General features: G+C 36.4%; 1 protein-coding gene across 2 annotated transcripts in view; it reads right to left on the minus strand.

The window, feature by feature from the left end:
* Positions 1-18,941: 18,941 nt before the first annotated feature.
* SLC25A46 (solute carrier family 25 member 46) overlaps positions 18,942-23,272 on the minus strand; it is a 33,702-nt gene continuing 29,371 nt past the window's right edge. For both annotated transcript variants that reach the window (XM_086685296.1, XM_025924390.2), the window contains exon 8: positions 18,942-20,696. In XM_086685296.1, the coding sequence (XP_086541422.1) occupies positions 20,118-20,696 (579 nt within the window). In that variant the 3' untranslated portion in view covers positions 18,942-20,117. The remainder of the gene's footprint in view (positions 20,697-23,272) is intronic.

The raw sequence follows: 23,272 nt of genomic DNA on the forward strand, positions 1-23,272 counted from the left end.
TTCAAAGTGTCACCTAGGGAGAGATGGTTGTGTACATCACAACTTAAATGAAGAAATAAAGTAACTAGCTCTCAAAAGCATAAAGGTTAAGTGCCAGGTAAATATTTTGGAAAATATGTTTCATGGAGTAAAAGAATATTTCTAATGTTTGATATGTACTTCATAATACATAGTTTCCTCCCAAAGTTTGATATGATCTATTCCTAGATAAGGTGGATTAAAATTAATAAATATAATTGATTTTACCTTATTCTTTTCTAATCCCTATTCCTTCTCACTCACATCATTTTTCTAGTTTTCTTCTCCAGAAGCAGGAAAAACATGGCCCCATCGCCTGATTGTTATCTTTTAAGAAACTACTATTTAAAAATTTTTAAATATTTATTTATTTTTTAAAAAATGTTTTATTTCTTTTAAGACAGAGAGAGACACAGTATGTGTGGGGATGGGGCAGAGAGAGAGGGAGACACAGAATGTGAGGCAGGCTCCAGGCTGAGCTGTAAGCACAGAGCCTGACGTGGGGCTCGAACTGAGGAACTGTGAGATAATGACCTGAGCTGAAGTTGGACGCTTAACTAACTGAGCCACCCAGCTACCCCAATGTTCATTTTTTTTTTAATTTTTTTTTCAACGTTTATTTATTTTTGGGACAGAGAGAGACACAGCATGAACGGGGGAGGGGCAGAGAGAGAGGGAGACACAGAATCGGAAACAGGCTCCAGGCTCTGAGCCATCAGCCCAGAGCCCGACGCGGGGCTCGAACTCACGGACCGCGAGATCGTGACCTGGCTGAAGTCGGACGCTTAACCGACTGCGCCACCCAGGCGCCCCTGTTCATTTATTTTTGAGAGAGAGAGACAGAGCACGAGCATGGGAGGGGCAGAGAGAGAGGGAGACACAGAATCTGAAGCAGACTCCAGGCTCTGAGCTCAGCACAGAGCCCAATGTGGAGCTCAAACCCATGAACCATGAGATCATGACCCGAGCTGAAGTCTGGCACTGAAGTCCACCCAGGTGCCCCAAGAAACTACTATTAAATAACAATAGATCTTCAGCATTCAATTAAAGTTATGTCAAAGACTATGTAATTTATAGCTATTAAGTTGCTTGATCCTACCTTTAAAATACTACAAGGATTGTAGCATCAGTAATCTCTTCTTATAGTAAACAAGCTCAAGATTTACAATTTTAATCAAGTATCATGATTGGTGACAATGCTACCATCCCAGCTAGGCTCTCTAATTTCAAATGATCCAACACTAAAGTAAAATAACTAAAAATCAGAGAAAAGCAATTGTTTTAAGGATGTCTGTTTTAAGATGACTATTTTAGTACTTTCTTAGCTTGAGAAAAATAATTTTGTCCTCCCAAATATGTTTCCTCATTTATAAAATGATGGCAAATGTCTTACTATCATGATGTCTCATGCTTTCTTTTTTTTAATTTTTTCAAACGTTTATCTATTTTTGAGACAGAGAGAGACAGAGCATGAACAGGGGAGGGGCACAGAGAGAGGGAGACACAGAATCTGAAATGGGCACCAGGCTCTGAGCTGTCAGCACAGAGCCCGACGCAGGGCTCGAACTCACAGACCGTGAGATCATGACCTGAGCCGAAGTCGGGTGCTTAACCGACTGAGCCACCCAGGCGCCCCTCATGCTTTCTTTATCCAAACATCTAAAGACAAGACTGAACTAAGGTCATGCAGAAATATTTTTAGTGATTCACAAGTCAACATAGATCTCAGATAACCAAATACCAATTCATCCTGGAGAAGAACAGGTGCATTCTTTTTTTTTTTTTTTTTTAATTTTTTTTTCAATATATGAAATTTATTGTCAAATTGGTTTCCATACAACACCCAGTGCTCATCCCAAAAGGTGCCCTCCTCAATACCCATCACCCACCCTCCCCTCCCTCCCACCCCCCATCAACCCTCAGTTTGTTCTCAGTTTTTAAGAGTCTCTTATGCTTTGGCTCTCTCCCACTCTAACCTCTTTTTTTTTTTTTCCTTTCCCTCCCCCATGGGTTTCTGTTAAGTTTCTCAAGATCCACATAAGAGTGAACACATAGGGTATCTGTCTTTCTCTGTATGGCTTATTTCACTTAGCATCACACTCTCCAGTTCCATCCACGTTGCTACAAAGGGCCATATTTCGTTCTTTCTCATTGCCATGTAGTACTCCATTGTGTATATAAACCACAATTTCTTTATCCATTCATCAGTTGATGGACATTTAGGCTCTTTCCACAATTTGGCTATTGTTGAGAGTGCTGCTATAAACATTGGGGTACAAGTGCCCCTATGCATCAGTACTCCTGTATCCCTTGGGTAAATTCCTAGCAGTGCTATTGCTGGGTCATAGGGTAGGTCTATTTTTAATTTTCTGAGGAACCTCCACACTGTTTTCCAGAGTGGCTGCACCAGTTTGCATTCCCACCAACAGTGCAAGAGGGTTCCCGTTTCTCCACATCCTCTCCAGCATCTATAGTCTCCTGATTTAGAACAGGTGCATTCTTGAATGTGGAAGCTAAACCATCTTGGTTGTTGGTTTGTAAGCCTTTTCAACTGCTTATTAATTTCTTCCAGTTCATCTCCAGCCTCATAAAGTTTTATAAGCTCTAAGTGAGCCTTTCCAAACACTGAAGAAACTCTAGAAACAGAATTCCATCTCAGTCTTAAGTGCTTTTATTAACATGCAATAAAATTAAACACCATGTAATCTCGTTTATATGTAGAATCTAAAAAAAAATGAAATTAAAAAACCCAAACTCACAGAAAAAAAAAAGAGATCAGATTTGTGGTTACCAGCAGTGGGGCTGGGGGAGGGGTAATCAAATGAAATTAGTCAAAGTACAACCTCTCAGTTACGAGATAAATAAGTACTAGGGATGTCATGTACCACATGATGACTGTAATTAACACTGCTGTATGGCATATTTGAAAGTTGTTGAGAGAGTAGATCTTAAGAGTTTTCATCACAAGGTAAAAAACCTTTTTTTTCTTTTTTTCTTGTGTCTATATTAGATGATGGATGCTAACTAAATTTACTGTAGTATAATCATTTCTCAATATCTGTAAGTCAAATCATGCTTCTGTACACTTTAAACTTACATAGTGCTATATGTCAATTTTACCTCAATAAAACCAGAAAAATAGAACTAGTTTTACCGAGTAGCTGATACAGGAAGAGTGGATGGGGGATCTGCTAATTAGGTCATGAGCTATATATAATATGACAGTTTATCTGGTTTAATAAAGTATCTTATAAAATAATGTAACAGTTGGTAGGTCTCATTCCAACTCCCACTCTTATATTGGGCATTACAGCTTAAAGCTAAACACTTTAATGCTTCCCAGCTTCCTTATTTAGTTGACTGCCAACCAAGTGTTGAATAGACATGGCAAGCAGACACAGTGGTCTAGCAACGAGAATTGTGGGGGTAGACTTAGGAAAAGTAGAGGTCCTGTCCAGCTTTGGCTGGTTTGCTGTATGCACGGTATTGTTGGGACAGAAAGCCTCTCTGAACCTATCAGATTCCTAGTCTGTAGAAAGTGACTGGTGATCCCTGCCATCTGTATCCCTTATGAGACTAAAGCGTAGTGGTTAAAGTCAGAAGACATCACAGTTATAAGGTGTTCATTTTTTTCTTTTCCCAATGGCCATAAATAACTGCAATTTATCCCTCTTTCTTGATCAGTGCAGATTCTCTGAAAAGGTGTTGTAAAACCATTAATGGTATTGGTTATCAGTTTCTTTGTAAGAAATTATCACAACCACAACCATCTATTATTTCACATCTTTCTCCAATTATATGATTAGGAAAGTCCTTGGTACTATTTACCTTGGTTCAGATAACCCCCACAAAAGTTACAATTAACCAAAGTCAGTTATCACAAGTGACTGAATAGGCCATTGCAAACTACAAAAGCCCAAATTAAATGCATACCCATCTTTGCCAACCACTGATGAAACAAATGACAAGGCAGTTTGTACACTCCATTACAATATTTTACATGTATCAAGGCTCTGCTCCTCAATGGCACCACCTCCAACCTTATGGACTTAGATACTCCTGGGCTTGGAAGTGGTAGAGTGTGGGTAGAAGAAAAAACAAACACCTGTAAAACAGAATAAACCCACATGTACCTGAAGGATGACAAAAAGGTGATTTGCTTTTAAGTAAGTAATGTTCTCAAACTATGAAGAGTTTATTATTCCAAATCCCAAATTAGAGCTGCAATAACTCTGACCTTCTGATGTTCCTAGAGTTGGGTTTCAGAGCCAATTATAGAACTCTGGCTTCTGATGCTATTTGAAGAGCTCTTTGTGTCTGTAAAGCCTAATAGACTTACCTACTGAGAATAGATACCTGAATGTTTCGTAGGAGTCTATTCTGGCAGTTCAACCTTTGGTTAGCATTGGAACTTTGTCAGCACATAATAATAAAGGTTCCTTCCTTGACTAAAACACAAAAATAGGATTGAGCAAAGGAGGTAAAAAACATAGACAGTATTCCTATCTTCGGACACCAGCATCGCTTTATTTCCTGTGGGTCAGTCTCTGATAGCGACCTACAGTGAGGTTTCCTAATATTTAATAAGTGAAAAGTCCTTTGGGATTCTGACAGCTGGTTGACTGACAGTCCTCATTTTTGTTGCTTTGAGTTTTCTTTTTTTTTTTATTTCTCTAGGAGGTATTTCAATAGGAAATTGGAGAGGCTGCACTGTAAATGTCTTCTTCAGTCAGCAAAGCGTGTTTAAAATAAGTACCCCTCAAATGACCTCTCTAACCACAGAAACAAAAATAAGCAAAAAATCCTCTGCTGGAGGAGAGACACCAAAGAAACAAAACCAAAACAGACATTTGGAGAAACTAGAAGAGAGAAAATTACAGCATGATTTTGCACCTAGAACAAGTACTGTCTCATGAGATATATACATGAATTAAATTTTACTGCAACAGTGTGATGAAGAAATGGCTGTAATTGGAGAGAGAAAATAAAAAAAGGAAACAAGAGACTGGAAAAAGGGAAAACATCAGCAACATCAGGACACAAGTTGTAATGAAAACAAAGGGAAACAGATTCATTGACAGCAGATGGAATTAATCAAACATTTATCAGGCACCTGATAGAGCAAAGAAATGGGCTAAAAGGCCCAGAGCTCTAAACTGATTAAGGTCTACTTTCTTATAACAGCTACATTTTATTGAGAGCTTACTATGGACGAAAACGTTACACACTTTATAAAAACATTTTCAATATCTTTATTTATTTGGTAGAAAAATTTCATGTTATCAGAGAGGCAACTGAAATTCAAGGCGTGTAACGTTCTCAAGGACACAACAGCAGTAAAGGATATAACTAGAATTCAAAAATGGATTGAATTCTAAAATCCATTTTCTCTCCAGTATACTCTGTGAACTTCTCAAAGTCAGGAATCAGACAAGTTTACAAATAACACAAGAAGTGATCATGGGAATCGCTGGAAAGAATCAGGAAAAAAAAACAAACAAAAAAAACTAACATGAATATGGTACCTTAATGGTAATACTAGTGTTAGCATAAATGTTTTTCAATATTATCCTGATCTTACTGAGGCATAGTCAATAATTGATAGTTATCATGATAATCCCAAACCATCAAAGAAAAAAAGCTCAGTTTTGTTTTATATGCTCTATTTCCTAAAGAATAAAGTGCAAGATAATTTAGAACTTCCTGTAGAATTTCTTCAACTTCCCACAATCTCACCTGCAAACATATCTAAGTTTGAGTTTGTCACTATTTCTTTTCTCACCTACGAGAGGAAAAGTTTCCTTCCTCATTCATTACCTAAGTCAGTAATTATTTGTTGAGTCCATGCCGTGGTCTATGCTGGACTCTAGGGAGAAAATGAAAAAAGAGAGACAAGATTCCTGTCCATATGGATTTACATACTAGGAGGGATAGTTAACAAATAGATGTTATATATAATGTTTAATTTTTATTCATTTTGAGAGAGAGAGAGAGAGTGAGCATGCACAAGTGGGAGACGGGCAGAGAGAGAGAGGGAGAGAGAGAGAGAGAGAGAGAGAGAGAGAATCCCAAGCAGACTCCACACTGTCAGCACAGAGCCCAATGGGGAGCTCGATCTCACCAACTTTGAGATCATGACTTGGCCAAAATCGGTTGCCTAACCGACTAAGCCACCCAGGCGCCCCCGCAGATTATATATATTATATAATATAAATGATATCATATAAATGATAATCATAACTATTATATATATATATTTAACATATATATCTACATACGTCTAGATGATTGTTATTTATAGCATACTGTATTTATGATACTTATATACCTAATTTCTAGTTTTAGCAGACACAGAGGATATTAAATTATATTAAGTATTTTGCAGCATGCCTGGATGAACCAAGGAGCCAGGCTTAGAGGATGTGCAGTAAGGACTAACACACAACCCATGCCATGCCATGGCTTTATAAGTGATCCCAATGTGCCACCACCGGAAACTGACACCACAGTTTACAACAGTGATACTGTTTCATCATCACTATTCCTGAAAAGCAAAACGTTCTGGTTATATCCTCACCAAGAGATGGATTTTGTGGTACTCTTTCATTTTCTGATCTGAAGTTTCACACAGGCACATTGACTGCAAATTCTAAGTCACATGTCTCTCTGTCTTAGATGCAAGAGATCTTGGCAAAGTGAGTTCTGGCTTCTGAATCTTGGAGAGATGGGATTCAGAAAGTGGGACATTCCACAAATACGAGAAGGTTATCAAAAGACACTGAGCGCCCTGTAAAAAACACAGCTGTGACAGGCGCTCCTTGCTGTGTCCCCAGTTCCCAGGCTCGTCCTTTCCTTAGTAGCCAAACTCTTACTAACCAGACTGAGTGCCAATGTGTTCCACTAACAGTACTTCCTGCTTCCCCCAATTCCTTGCAGTGAGGAGTCACCATCTGACACATTTGGAATTGATGAGTAACACGGAAAGTCTTTGGGGGATTTTAGGAAAAATATTTCCTTTCTTTATGCACATAATGCCCCTGTTAATTTTCCTCTTCTTTTTGGATCCACCTTGCAGCCATGACCTTAGATATGGGATTGCTGAGTCAAATAGTAAATGCGTAAAGTCTATTCCGAAAGGGTTGTACCAGTTGAATATCCATGAGAAATGCACCAGAGTATCTGTTTCCTCATTATCTAGCCAAAATATGTCAAACTTTTAAATTTCCCTTAACCTCATGGGTGAGAAATAGTATCTATGGTATAGTTTTAATTTGTGTGTTTGTAACTATGAGTGAGAGCAAAAATTTTATCCCATACTTAAAGGCTATTCATATATCTTTTTCACACTCTTTCTGTGTCGTATCTTTGCCATTTTTCTATCAGGTGTTTTTGTTTGTTTATTTTTGTTTTTGTTTTATACTTAATTCCACCCATTTTTAAAAGTATTTCATATATTCTGGATAGAAGCATTATGTTGCAAATATTTGCTTCTAATGTCAGTTGTCCTTTGAACGTGTTTATGGGTTTTTTGTTTATTACGATTGTTTAAAATATGCTATATAGTCATGTTTATTGACCTTAAATTGTATGGTCTGGATTTTCAATCATAGCTAGAAAACCTTTCCTACACCCAGGTTATAAAGAAATTCACCCCTTTGTTTTTTTTTTTTTTTTTTTTTGTGGTTGTTGTTTGTTTTTTTATTACTAACGCTGTTTGCTTTTCCTTTTTCCTTTTTGACATTTAGATTTTTGATTCATTTAGAGTTCTTTGGTAGCTCTGAGGTATGTATTTAATTTTGCCTTTTTCCAAGTAACAAAACTATTGTCTAGCACATTTTATTTAAAGAGTATCTTTTTCTCCTGCATTGATTTGAGATGCTACCTTTATCACATGCTAAATTTTCATATGCACTTGGATCTATTTCTGACCTTTATATTCTGTTCTTTTTGTTTATCTATTACTACTCTGGCCTACGTTGTTTTAGTTACAGAGATTTCACAATGTATTTTAATGTCTAGCAAGACTACATGTCTCTCAAGAGTTTTCTATTTCAGTTTTGTCTTGGCTTGCAAATTTGTTTTTTCATACCAACTTTAGTATTAACTTGTCTAACTCCATAAAGTCTTATAGGTATTTTTATTGGGATTGCGTCAGCTTTATAAGTCATTTAGGAAGAATTGACATTATGATGTTGAGTCATCCTATCTAAGAACAGAAATCTTTCCATTTCTTTAAATATACTGTACCTTTGTATCTTTCAGCAGTGGTTTAAAAACTTCCCTTAACCTATATGGGTTTTCATATTTTTGTTGATTTTGTTCCTAAGTATTTAATCTTTTTTTTTTTACTATTGAAAAAAGGATTTTTCTCCCTACCATTATGTCCTATTATTTGAATATAGAAAGGAAATTAATTTCTGTGTATTAATTTTTATCTAACTATTACTAAAATTTCTAAGTCTTATTATTGATGCATTAGGATTTTCTAGGCATACAAAAATTTTATCTTCAAATAGGGGTAGTTTCAGATTTTTAAAAACAATTTTATGTCTCTAATTGATTTCTCTTGTCTATTTGCATTGGCCAATAACAGCAGTACTAGGTAGAATGGGGTCAAGATTGTGGGCATTGTTGTTTTGTTCTTACTCTCAGTGGAAATATCTTTCAGGTGTATTTAGTAAGTAAGCCTAACTTGGGTTTATATATGTAGTTATGTTAAGAGAGTATCCATCAAGTTCTTTTTTCTTGATTTTTTTTGTTGTTAGAAATAGGTTTTTGTCATAGGATTTTTCAACATGAATAATTTCATGTTTTACTCCTTACATCTATTAAAATGGTGTTATGTTGATGGTTTTAGAATACAGAACAATCCTGCATTCATGTAATAAATTCCACTTGATCATGGAATTTCTTTAATGTGGTTTTTGTCCTCTGCTAGTAGTTTATCAAATATTTTACATTAATATTCATAAGTGATATTGATTCATAATTTTTTGTACTATCAGGTTCAGTTATTTTTGCTATATAAAAACAATTAGGAAGCTGTCCTTCACTTGTAGTGCTCTAGAACAATTTACAGAGCATTGTGACTACCTATGGTTTTGGGGCATTTCTTAGAAATCTCCTGTGAAACCATCTGGCCGGTGCTCCTGTGGGTTAGTTCCTTGATACCCTTTTCGATTGCCTATACTAAAATTAGTCTAAGTTTTCATTTTCAAACATGCTGCTTTTGTTCATCTATATTTCACGAGTAAATCATTCAAATACATTTGCATAGAGCCCTGCAAAGTGGCCTCTTAGACTTTCTAAAATTTTCTGCATGTCACTGTTTGCCTCTTATTATTTCTTATTTTGTATATTTGTGCCTTACCTTTTGCTTCTTGATCAAATTATCTTTTGGTTTGTCTACTTTGTTAATCATTTCAAAATTATACCTAATCTATTTCTTTTCTCTACCTCATTAATTCTGTTTTATCTAAATTATGATTTCCCTTTAATATTTTGTTTACTTGCTTTTTTTAAGCTTGGAATTTAATTTTATTTAAATTATTTGATTTAATTGATAAAAGTGTATAGTACTATGAATTTTCCTCTGATCACTGTTTTATTTAATTAAAAAAATTTTTTTAACATTTATTTATTTTTTGAGAGACAGGGAGAGAGAGAAAATGTGAGTGGGGGAAGGGCAGAGACAGAGGGAGTCACAGAATCTGAGGCAGGGTCCAGGCTCTGAGCTATCAGCACAGAGCTTGACATGGGGCCCGAGCTCACAAACTGGGAGATCATGACCTCAGCCAAACTCGGACGCTTAACTGACTGAGCCATCCAAGCGCCCCTGATCACTGTTTTAGACGTATCCCATAAATTTTGATATGTAGTATTTTGTTAGCATCATTTCAGATTTTATTTTCTTTTTTTATCCAGACCTATTTAGTAGAAAATTTTATTAATTTTAATTTTTTTTAACGTTTATTTATTTTTGAGACAGAGAGAGACAGAGCATGAATGGTGGAAGGGCAGGGAAAGAGGGAGACACAGAATCGGAAGCAGGCTCCAGGCTCTGAGCCATCAGCCCAGAGCCTGACGCGGGGCTCGAACTCACGGACCGCGAGATTGTGACCCGGGTGAAGTTGGACGCTTAACCGACTGAGCCACCCAGGCGCCCCGAAAATTTATTAATTTTAAATGAATGAATCTTTAAAAATTTTTTAAAATAATGTTCTATTGCATGGTGGTTAGAAAACATTTTATAATATTTCTACATTATAGAATTTACTAATGTTGACTTTATTGTGATCAATAATATGATCAATATTATTATTGTGATCAATATTTTGTAAACATTCAATTAATATACCTTGTTCCATGGTATACTTAGAAGAATATCTATTCTGTAGTATCAGAATAAAACATTTGATATATATCTATAAAGTCTGTATGATTGTTTATGTTGTTTAGATCTTTAATGTTAACCAGTATTTATTTTTGTCCACTTTATCCATAGTATACTGAGAATGACATGTTAAAATTTGCTATCATTAGCTTATATCTTTTTTTTTGCGTCTTGACTCCTTTTTGCTTTAAAAAGGTAGTTGCTGATGTTTGTTGCATAGACATTCACAAATGTGATATATTTTTTGTGACTTTTTACTCAACAGTTGAAGTTTCCCTTCTATTTATGAGTTTATTTTGGTATAAATAAACATATAAGAAGAAAAAATTACTCATGTAATTTCCAATCAGTAAATGTAAAAGGAAATATAGGAATATGAAATCACCACTGGGCTTACATCACAGTAACAATTTTTGCAGGCAAGATATACCAATGTATATTGAATATTAAAATTAGTGGATAAAAATTTTAGAGTAAATACACTTTGCATAGTTACAAAGTATCTCTTTCAAGACACTTATATTAAATACGAAGGAACATACAGTAACCTTACAGAGGAGAAGCCCAGCAGACACCATCTAAGCAAGTAATTAGGGTTAACATCACCAGTAACGAGACATGGTGACATAAATCCCTTGATAAGAAGGAAGCCACAATGCTATGTTTATGAGATTCTTTCCAGACTCATCACCTCGTTTCAACCATGAGAAAACTTAAGACAAATCCAAATTAAGGGACAAGTTACAACATGACTAATCAGCACTCTTCAAAAGTGTCACGATCATGAAAGATGAAAAACAAAAAAGACTGAAATTTTTACAATTAAATGCATTGTGAGACCCTGGATAGTATTAAGATACTATAGAAAAGGACATTCATGGAAAAAAATGGTGGAGTTCAAATAAAGTCTGTAGTTTAATTAATATTTCCAATGTTAATGATCTGTTCTTGGTAATTTTACCATGGTTATAAAAAATATTAACATGAGAGAAAGCACTTTGAGGGATAAAAGGAAATTATTTGTATTTTACTTAATTAAGAGACTCTTTTGTTTATTTTTATTTTTTTAATGTTTATTTTTGAGAGAGAGGGAGAGACAGAGAGAGAGCATGAGCTGGGGAGAGGCAGAGAGCAAGGATCTGAAGCAGGATCTGTGCTGACAGCGCAGAGCCGGATGTGGGCTCAAACTCACGAACTGTGAGATCATGACCTGAGCCAAAGTCAGAAGCTTAACCAACTAGCCACCCAGGCATCCCAAGAGACTTTTTTAAACAACAGTTTTAGATTAAAAAAAAAAATTGAGCAGGTAGTGTAGAGTAGTATAAAGAGTTCTCATATATTTCCCCTCCCCTCTGTCCCTCCTTGCATTAGTGTGGTACATTTGTTACAATTAATGAACTGCTACTGATGCATTACTATTAACTAGAATCCATACTTTAAAAATACTTTTTGTGTTGTACAGTGTATAGGTTTCAACAAATATGTAATGTAATGCATCCACTATTATAGTATCATAGAGAATAATTTCACTGCTCTAAAAATCCCCTGTGCCCCACCTATTTATCTTTCCTCTCTTCCCCATTCCCGATCCTCTGAAAAGCACTGATCTATTTAGTGTCTCTACAGTTTTGCCTTTTCTAGGATGTCATATCCTTGCAATCATAAAGTATGTAGCCTTTGATACCTTTTTTTTTTTATCACTGGATCATATTCCATTGTATGGATGTATCACAGTTTGGTTATCCATTCACTTATGGAGGGACATTTCCATTGCTTCCAATTTTTGACAATTATGAATAAAGCCACTATAAACATTTGTGCGCAGGTGTTTGTGTAGACCTAAGTTTCATCTCAGTTGGGTAAATACCTAAGAGCATGATTTCCATGATGGTATGGTACAACCATGCTTACTTGTGTAAGAAAACTGCCAAATAGTCTTCCAAAGTGGCTGTACCATTTTGCATTCCCACCAGCAATGAATGAGAGTTCATGTTGCTTCACATCCTCATCAGCATTTAGTATTGTCAGTGTTTTGGAGATTAGTTATTTCTAATAGTTACACGATAATACAAGATCTAATAGTTACATAAACAAGAAAATACTGTTTTAGTTTGCAATCTCTAATGACATATGAGGTTTAGCATCTTTTTATACGTTTTCTTTTTTGCCATCTATATATCTTTTCTGGTGAGATGTCTGTGTATCTGTCCAGATCTTTTGCCCAATTATTAATTACTTTTACTTTTTTAACTTTTAATCATTTTTAATTGAGTTGTTTATTGTCTTTATTGAGTTCTAAGCATTCTTTGTGTATTTTAAATGTGAGTCCTTAATTAGATACATATTTAGCAAATATTTTCTCCCAGTTTTGGCTTTTTACTTTATTTTTTGAAGGTGCATATTTTAATAAAGAGCAGAGATCAGCAGAATTATCAAATGTTGCCCTTTTTTGCTATACATAGATAGATGTCACTATAAATATTCAAATTTTATTTTAAGTGGGATTAGATATTTTTACAGAACTATCATCAACAGAGTTTTTTTGTTACCCTTGGGAAAAGTGTAATTTAGCTTCAGGGTGTAATTCAAGAAAATGCTACATCCAAAGTTATATAACAGGCAATTTTTCTATTTACTTTCCTCCTCGGTTATAAAAGACTGGGAATGATGTCAATATTATGGATTTTTCAGTAGCAGTTAGGGCAAACTTTGTAATTGAGAATGGACTTCTATTTTATTTAAATTTTTTTTAATGTTTATTTGTTTTTGAGAGAGAGATAGAGCATGAGCAGGGGAGGGGCGTAGAGAGACTGGGAGACACAGAATCCAAAGCTGGCTCCAGGCTCTGAGCTGCCAGCATAGAGCTGGTCGCAGGACTTGAACTCAAGGACCACGAGATGGTGACCTGAGTCAAAGTCGGACATTCAACCGACCAAGGCATCCAGGTACTCCCCCCTCCCTCCGCCCTGGCCCCTCTTTTTAAAAATTTTTTATAATGTGAGAATGGACCTCTTCTATTAACCAAAGCTTGATGATGCCAAGTTTATCTTTCCTCCAAGATCAAGGCCATAGATCTGTCTTTTCACAGAATGACTAAAGCTAGCCCAAAGAAGTCATCTGCTTACTAGTTGTAGCACATCACGGGCCTTTTTAAAGAAATAAAATGTACTTGGGCCCCACGTTTCCATTGTTGGATGCAGAGATCTTGTGATTATATCAGTAATTTAAAGAAGTTGACATTTCAAACACATATTTTCCCTGGGCACTAGGTGTTGGAGGGAGGTATGGAAAGTTTTGCCCTGTCAACAGATTAGATCAGATGAACAAGATTTCATAACAGCCAAATATAGGCTATATTTAGCACCCTTTATGCTTTTGTTTAAAAACAGTTTCAGATTCCAGTAGAATGATTTGAAGGTTGAGAGATTTTTCTAAGTAGTCTTAAAAGTCTAGGTTTGTTCTGAGGCTCTGAGCCAGTCCTCAAAATAAATCTGTAGATAGACTCCAGCCTCGGAGCTAGAGCTCAGGCTGGCAGGTGTAAGAGTCCTAAACTCATTTCCTAGATATGACAATTTGAGATTATCAAAAGGGCCTCTTCTACATTGTAAGATTATTATCTTAATAAACTACTTGCCTATAGTAAATATAGTTTATATTTTCTGTAGTTTATAGTTTCATATAGTTTATATTTTATATAGTTTATAGTTTTAGTATTTTTCAGTACTTACATATGTACCAAGAAATATTCTAGGTGCTGGAATGGAATGGAGTGGTGAATTTATTCTGAATCTTAAGAAGTCTGTTCAGGAGGTAATAGTAGTAAAAGTCTGTAATTAGCCTGCTAGGGGTTCTGCTACTTTGGGTGACTTTCACCAAGTCACAAACATTTTTAAACTTTTATAACATGGCCCATACTATGCTATCAAAATTTATAAGGAAAGAGAGAGAGAGTGCCATGCATGTGTGAGCGGGTGAGGGAGTGAGGGGCTGAGAGAAAGAGAGAGAATCCCAAGTAGGCTCTGAGCTTATCTTACAAGTGTGAGACCATGACCTGAGCCGAAATCAAGAGTCGGACACTCAATCTATTGAGCCACCCAGGCACCCCTGTGTATGTATATTTTGGAAGTAGGGTCTATCAAGGGCCACAGAGCTCACTTTCGGATGTATATTTGTGTAGATAATGTGTGGCTAGAAAGGAGAGAGGGGGTGAATGGTAGGGGAAGATGATGTAGGAGAAAAAGACTAGACCAGGAATGCGAAGACCTGGATTATGTCTCCAGCTCTGTGATTCTATGAACTTAGTAAAATCACTAAACATCTAGAGGACTCATTTTACATCTTTGTGACATGAGAGTTCTAGTTAAGACGATTTCCAAAGGTCACTGTCAGTGTTGAAATTCTAAGCTAAAAAGGAACATTTCAAAATATACAGAAAAGGTTGGGTGCACAGTTTTATAGATTCATTTATTCATTCAACATGTATTATGTCATGTAATTTATTATGTCTATGTATGTGTTTGTGTAGTGAGAGTGGGAGAAAACATATCTATGATACAGATACAGAGGATTTAAGAGGTGCTTGCACAAAACTACGAGGTAGAAAGTCCATAAGTCACCAGAAAGAATGAAGAGGCTATGGAAGCCTAAAGAGAGAGGGAGATGTTTCCAGCCTAAGAAGGGAGGGAGATGGTGTGGACTTGGAAGGATCTCCCAAAGAGTTCTTCTATTATAGACCCAGGACAGATTAAGCTAAGAAGCGATCCATCAATTCGTGAGAACCCTGGTGTCCTTTAGTCCTTCTACTGGATGTCACTACTTAAAGCAAGGCCAACTTTGACCTCGTGACCAGCCAAGGAGTGCAAGAATTGAGCAAGTCCTGGACCAAATCCTAGTTATTCTTCTTCCTATCTGTATGATCTTGGCTTAACCTCCCAGCTGCAAGTCCTGCATCTGTAAAATGAGGATACTGTTAGACCTACTTTATAAGGTTGTTGTAGAGAATTTGTAAAATAACACATTTATTACTGATCCAGTCATTATAGTAAGTGCTCAAAAATGTTAACTACTATTCTCTTCCTAAAGAGCAGATATTATTTGACCATCTATTCCTGACTTTGAGAGGTCCTATTATGGTAGGACACTGAACTAGATACAAGACTAGGTTCAATTTCTGGCTTTAGTTAGTTGCTTTACTTTGTGGATTGGCTGTGTGTTAGAGTACCCCTTTAATTCTTAGGTCGTTTGCAACTGACTCATCCTTTCTTCCTGCTTGCACTGAGCTTATAGTTCATCTGAGGGTCTTCTCAGTTCTTTTCTGAGCATGCCTCCTGTCGTGAGCATGTGCGTGGCTTTCTAAATTCCCTAGTATACATGATGACTTTTGAAAACCCCAAGGCAACTCTCTCCCTGGCCTTTCCTTCTTGGCTTTATAGACAGTCTTTTGTTATGTCTCAACTGTAATTCTTTGCCCTAAATGGCTAAGGTTTTTCTGATCGCCTTAAAATGTTTTCAAGGGATTCCTACTATTTTTCTTGCCTGAGTGGAGGTCCAGTTAGGGAAAAAAGATGAGAACCTTGCATTAGTTTTTCAGGTAGCCCCTAGAGATGTCAGTATGCATAAACACAGTAACTTGCAAATAGCATCTCCTTTATTCCTTCCAGGATCAAGGACTATAGACTGTTCCACAGTGGTACAGGGGCTCCCACAGATACCGAGAGGGCAGTGGGGGCAAAGGCAAGCAAGAAACAGCACAAAGTTTTCCTACCATTAAGTTGCCTTTTTCTTGATTCTGCGTTTTGTTGCTATAAACTTTTCTAGAGTTCTGACAAAGTTGGTTTTGAGTTTCTGGTTGTTTTTTTCCTAAGTTTCTACGGAGGGACACGTTTGAACTGCATACTTGCCATCTTGCTGTCATCACTCCCCTAAGTTACTTAACACTAGAGAGGTCACAACCTCTCTGTATCTATTTCTTCTCTCAACAGAACTTCTCAGAACATACCCGAGGGCTGTTGTAAGGATTAAATATGGGAATGTGGAAGACATTTACAGAATATAATGCATTTGAAACCTTATTTTAGAAAATATGTTACTTGTTTCGTGAGCCACATCACAGTTACATCAGAAAGACTTTTTAAGTGGTGGGGAAAAAAGTTCAACTTCATGTATTTTTCCTGATCTTCATTTCTACCTACCAAAATAAAACTTTTCCTTCACCAGAAGCCTCAGTAGTTCTCTAGCATCAGGAAGAGAAAAATACTGTTTTTATTTCAACATTTTATTGAACCTTTTCATATTACACAATTTACTGAAAACATTTAAAATACTAGACAAAAACAACTTAAACACACACACACACACACACACACACACACACACACACAAACACCTTATCTAGCTGAGGTACTACTGTGTAAGATTCATTGTTAAATCACAAGTTTTTGTTACTCTGCTATACAACTTGGTATCATATTAGTGATACTCAATGACTTGAAAGACAGTACACATCCAGTTTATATTAGAGAGAGCAAGAGAAATGCGCAGCTACTTTAAAGAGAAGAGAAAGCAGATATGCCAAAATATCACTCAAATTCTATTGCAGTGTGGTTGCTACCAAGGGGATTTATTTGCTTACATGTTATTGAAAGTAATTAATTCAACCCTGAATATCTTTTCAGGAGCTGGCAAATAGTCTTTCATGTTCCAAAAGATCTAATAAGCAAGCTGAAGGCAAATACCCTCCACAATCTCAGTGGAAAAAACAAATAGCAAAGCAATGTATTTTATTTTCTAAGCAGATGTATGAATACACAGAAATATTGAAGCATTCATGCCAAGTCAGTAAGGTGAATGTGCAGTTGTAACAAAGCCAGTGCTGAAAAGACAGCTGTGAGTAGTCAGGCATGTTTGCAAAAGTGAGACTTCTCTCTCCAGTTTTGTTTCTGAAAATACTGGCTGAATTACCAAACCTCCCAAACCACAGCCATTTTGAAATCAGATTGATTTTTACTATTTCATATTTAAAACGTCTAGTGCTGGGAGTTTGGAAACTTCAATAAATTTTATAAACCTAGGGATTATTTTTCAAGGGTGCATAAAATAGAGAAAGGTAGCTCAAGGGAAAGAAATTTACATGCAAATGTACTAAATCAATTCATAAATTCACATAACATACTCAGTATTTATCAGATTTTTCAGTTTTAACTCAATCACTTACACACTATTTGACTCTGATTAAGAAATCCTACAGAGTAAAGCAAGCATATCATATCTGAGCTCCATGGCCAAACCCTGGCTTATGTAAGAGGACCGCTGGGCCTCTGGAACATTTTAATAGGATCTTAGTCATAATACTATTAACCATACTGAATTTTAAAATATTCTGAGCTACTGTCATCTTAAAAAAGATGTAGCCAGTGGATATTTGACTTTGGTACCTATATGCTAAAGAAAGAGAGCAAATTTTAAAAGGGAAAGAGTGTGTCTAATGTGTATTTCACATATTCCTTTCTAATTTCATTTAAGCATATTTGGACAGCATTTAAGTTCTTGAATTTTAAGAATTTTTATATTGCAACTAATTTGGAATGGCAGTAAGAACAATTAGTATTTTACTTGCCACATTCCAATCTTAATTTGCATTCTTTCTCCAAAGAGAAGATCAACCTTGTGTACACACAAGTTCAGTCTATCAGTCTTATAATGATTCTATGAGACAGTTTTATATAACTGAATCTTTATACTTCCATCAAATAATCTTGAAATATTTGATTTTTAACTAGATAAAGGATCTCATGGATTTTCACTAGTTAATACTTGATTCCATTCAGATTCTGTTCTTGTAGAAATTTTCTGAAACTTGGTATTTTCTGAAGTTTACTCTTATTTGAAACATCTTGATTACAATAAAAATGATTGGAAGTTGGACAGTTTATAAACATCTAAAAATTTATTTAGCAGTTCAAAGCATTGGAAATAATTTAGGTGTCATAGGTAAGGCAAAGTAAACCATAACCCAAAATATTAACTGCAAAGTACAACACGTGATCAGTGGTGTTTTATTTTCCCCTCTTGGTGGAATTTAAAAAGGGAAAGCTTATAGTTTAAAAAAAAAAAAAACATACACACCTACCACATGAGATTGTAGAGAAAATTGCTACTTACATACTGTTTGGCACTTTGGGGATATCATTTTTTGGTTCTAAAACTATTAATCACAAAAAGTAACTATTTTGCTGACACTTAGCAAGTAAAGTCTGTATACCTTCTAGATTGGACAACACCAGTGCAGTCACTGCGTTTGTGTGCTAAACAGTTTGTAGTAAAACTGTGATCATTCATGTGAGGAAATGAAACTTTAAAATGTTTAAGTTTGGGTCAGTCAAATGCTTATTATTTTATTATACAAGCACCTCACCCACCAACTTCAATTTAACAGGAAGATTTTTTTTTTTAACAAACTGATAACAATGTTTTTGCTTACTATTTTTTGAGATTTACTTCTTTTCCTCATTCATAAAAAGCAAGAACAAACTTCCTTTAAAGTTTTTATTTTTCCTTTGTTATTCATCCAAACAAGTTTAAATAAAAGGTGATAAGGATAAACTTGCTTTTCCCTTTATGTAGATCTGGTTTGGAGAATGGAACTACAAACAAAAACTAGAATAAAATAAAAACTGAAGCCATTATTTAATGATGACTATACAAAAGGCAAGAGGCACAAATTCCCATGTGAATTTTAATTGTCTCTCCTCTAAGACAAATCATTCAGAAATATAAGGCAAGGAACATTTCTTTCAGTACACAATCAGTAAATGTGCAAACAGTAATAGTTGTCATGATTATTTTCTATTCTATCTTACGAGTGGTCTAAAACCAGACTGATGATTCACATATCTAGGTAAGCAAATCAAACTTTATAAACATATGACGGATGTTTCAGTTGCTGGCATTGAAACGCTGGGTTTGGATATGGACAAGTAGGTTGTTTGCCTTACATCTTTTGGGTACCTTGTCTTTTAATGTTTTCTTCTGATATTCAAGCAGTAAGTATTCATTTTATGAAATAAGCTGATCTAAGAGTGGAAACTTTATAGAGATGAAGGAAATTCCGAGTTACATGTGTGCACATAAATGGCTTTATATAATAAATATTCAGCCATTAAAAAGTTGTACAGAGACAATGCAATTTAAAACTCTTCAAGTCCTGCTTACACACTGCCAAATCTAGTCCTTCTCATCTTTACCACAGATGACACAGTTTATTTGTTTAAAGGTAAACTATCCTGATACTATACACTAGATTAAGGATGACATACCAATGTCAATCTAGAAGGTGAAATAAATTTCTAATAAATATTGAAGTCAGATGGAATAAACTTAGCTCTGTGAAATATTGTTTTACGTTTGCTGACAAATTTTTGCTTCTGCCCAGGGTCTTTTTAGTTTAGCATGAGTGCTACATTAGCTAGAATTCAATTCACAAGTGTTACTTTCATTGAGTTTTCAAATTTGGGATATTTTCCATCCAAATATATACCTATACCTTTTAAAAAAAGAAGGGTCAATATAATCAGCATGGGCTTTTTTTTTTTTTTTTTACCAGTTTCACTTTCTAATCCACTTTCCCCCAGTATTTCACTTTTATCCCACATAATTTCATAACAAAGTACCCAGATTATGTCTTTTAGACTAACCAGGAACTGAGGTCTCACACACTATTTTGAAGAAGGGTAGAGTAAATAATTTTGGTAATCTGTAAAACAGCTGCATGCAGTGTGTACTGTATTATAACAGCACCAAACCCTTTATAAAAACCAAGCATTCCTTCCTCCTGCCTTATAGTATTGATACAGTCTCTCATACCCTCGTACTGTGTATTAATTGGAAGCACTTCATAGCCAAGGTCTGTATTGTCAATGATTGTGCGTGTTCCTTGAATGTGAAGGCGGTGCAAAACTGTTTCCAATGGGTAAAGTATAACATCAGAGCAAAGACTGGCAGCAAAGTTAGCAATAAGTTCTGGAAAATAAGCATCCAACATACTCTGCACCGGACTAGTGCTCTCAGCTAGATGGCTACTATACGTCTTTCTCTTTAGAATTAGCAGGACAAACTTCTGAATGGCTGAGCTGATGATGTAATGCAGAACCCCATGCAGCACAGTGGGGAAGATCAAGGAAAGAAGCGGAAGCAGTCGTTTGCTATGAGGCACCCCTAGGCCCATCACTCTTCCAATTCCTTCTTTAACACATTCCAAGATTCCAGTGTTATCTCGTATTATCTCACTCTGAAATAAAAATGATGAAATGTGTAAAAATTAATACTTGCTTATTTTGCCACAAGAAATGATTTGTTTTAGGTCCCTTCTTAAATCCTAATTTATTGACCACAGAGGGAAAACACCAATGGCTTGCAAACTTCAAGTGTTACCTAGGTATTAGATTCTTTTTTCAAATGAAATTCCATAACAGAGCAGTGAAGCTGGGAGCTATTCTTTTTGGGAAGGGAAAGGAGAGGAAATGTGGACAGGACATATGTGGTTCCCCCACCCTCAAGAACTCAAATGAGTTCTTAGGACTCATTTTGAAAAGCAACAGCTAGTGGACATCTAAAGAGTTTGTATGGTGCTTGGAGTTTTTTTTTTTTTTAATGTTTATTTATGTATTTTGAGAGAGAGACTGTGAGGGGCAGAGAGAGAGGGAGAGAAAGAATCCCAAGCAGGCTCTGCGCAGTCAGGGTAGAGCTCAATGTGGGCCTTGAACCCATGAACTGTGAGATCATGACCTGAGCCGAAACCAAGAGTCAAACGCTTAACAGACTGAGCCACCCAGGCGCCCCTGGTGCTTGGAATTCTTAAGTACAGGTTTAAACCCTGCATCCACTACCTACTGCTTATATAACTTTGGGCAAGTTAGTTCTCCTAAGAATCAGTTGACCATTCTATAAAAATGGGATTGGTACTACCTAGCTTTTATGCACATGATTGCTGGACATATTAAAGGAAAAAAGGCCTGGCTTCCAGAGGCACTCAGTAAATGTTAGTCATTATCATCTACAACGTCTCTGCCTTTCTACAACTGATCTTAGGAAATATGATTCAACACAGATCTTTAATTAGCAGAAGGGTATAAGCACTGCAACTTGAGAACAATGGCAGGAGTGTTCAGAATGACTTTAAGATGCAGCGGCTAGATCAGGGATTTTTAATGAAGACAAGAGATCACTACTAAGTTCATATTTAAGGGCTTCAGGAGAAGTTCTATAGGAGATCTATATATAAATGTATATTTTCAAGGGAAAAAGTATTCTCAGAATTCTGAGCTGGGTCCCCAGAAGGGGAAAAAAAACCACTGAATATGAACGGAGTAGGAAGAGAGAAGCTAATGTAGTAATCTGAGGATGTGGCATTCAATGAAAGGATAATGGTTGCCTCATAGTGGGAAGAAACAGACAAATCTCAGACACTTGCTAAAGTCAGAAAAAGACGTATGTCTGATTGGTTATAAAGGATGACAGAAACATAAAAATCAAGACTCCTTAAAATTAAAACTAAAATTTTAAGTCTTCAGGGTAAAGACAACAATAGTACCACTAGCAGAAAAGGAGAAGAGGCTCAAAAGAAGCTAATTGTCAGGGTAATAAGATGAGACTGTTTACATGAGTTGAGTTTGAGATGGAGATGATTTAATTCAGCTAGAGATTAGAGTTAAAATGATTCATGAGAATAAATGAGTTCTACCAGATAGTGAATATAGGATAAAAAGCAGAGACTACAGGATAAAAAGGTTACACCTTGGAAGGCAGCAGAAGAGATGGCAAAGAGGTTATTGAAGGAAGAGGAAAACGTTCAAGAGAGAAATACTCTAAGAAGATAGACTTTTAAATTTTTTTTTTTTTCCAACGTTTTATTTATTTTTGGGACAGAGAGAGACAGAGCATGAACGGGGGAGGGGCAGAGAGAGAGGGAGACACAGAATCAGAAACAGGCTCCAGGCTCTGAGCTGTCAGCACAGAGCCCGACGCGGGGCTCGAACTCACGGACCGCGAGATTGTGACCTGGCTGAAGTCGGACGCTTAACCGACTGCGCCACCCAGGCGCCCCTAAGAAGATAGACTTTTAGAAAAACCAGACGAAAGGAGTCAAAAGGAGTTCCAGGTGGAACCCAAAGCAAGGGAAAGCAGGGGCTGGATATTGGGTAAAAAAACCAAACTAACTTACAGCGAGCTGGGCACTTTACATAGACAACTCATCTCATTGTTTTAACTGTTATTAAAATACTATTCCCATCTTATGGATAAGTGGAAAAGAGTAATTAGAAAAGCAAAGGCTGATCCAGTAAGGTTTTTATAGAGAGGAAATCCATACACACTGAAGACAAAAAATAAGCCAGAGGACCTAGTGTTGGAGACAGAAAATAGGCGGTATACAATTAACTGGATTTTGTGTATCAGTGAAGTTAAAACTATCTTCATCTTATAGTTTTAAGTGTAGGAAGTACATTAATACACTGCACAGCCAGGCCCCGTTTGCTGCCCAGGCTCCTTTTCACTGTACACCCTGTCCTCACCGCTGGACCCCTGCCTCCCCATTATACCCCCACCTTCCACCCCCTGACACTGTCTTGCACCTGCTCAGTGGCCATCGTCGTAAGTTTCCTCAGGGCTATCAGCCCCCTCCTTCTGCCCACTGCCCCACCAACCTGCCTTCTGGCACCTGCTCTATGGCCAACCAAGAGAAGCTTTCACAGGGACACTGAGTGTGTTTGGCTCTTCTTCTGGTCCTATAATCGGTGCTAGGTTGATCCAGTGAACAAGACTGAGGTTGGAGGGGACCTTGGATGTCACCTTTCTCCAACATTCATT

Source organism: Puma concolor, chromosome A1, assembly GCF_028749965.1.
Source record: "Puma concolor isolate L17-30 chromosome A1, mPumCon1.1.hap2, whole genome shotgun sequence".
NCBI classification, from domain to species: Eukaryota; Metazoa; Chordata; class Mammalia; order Carnivora; family Felidae; genus Puma; species Puma concolor.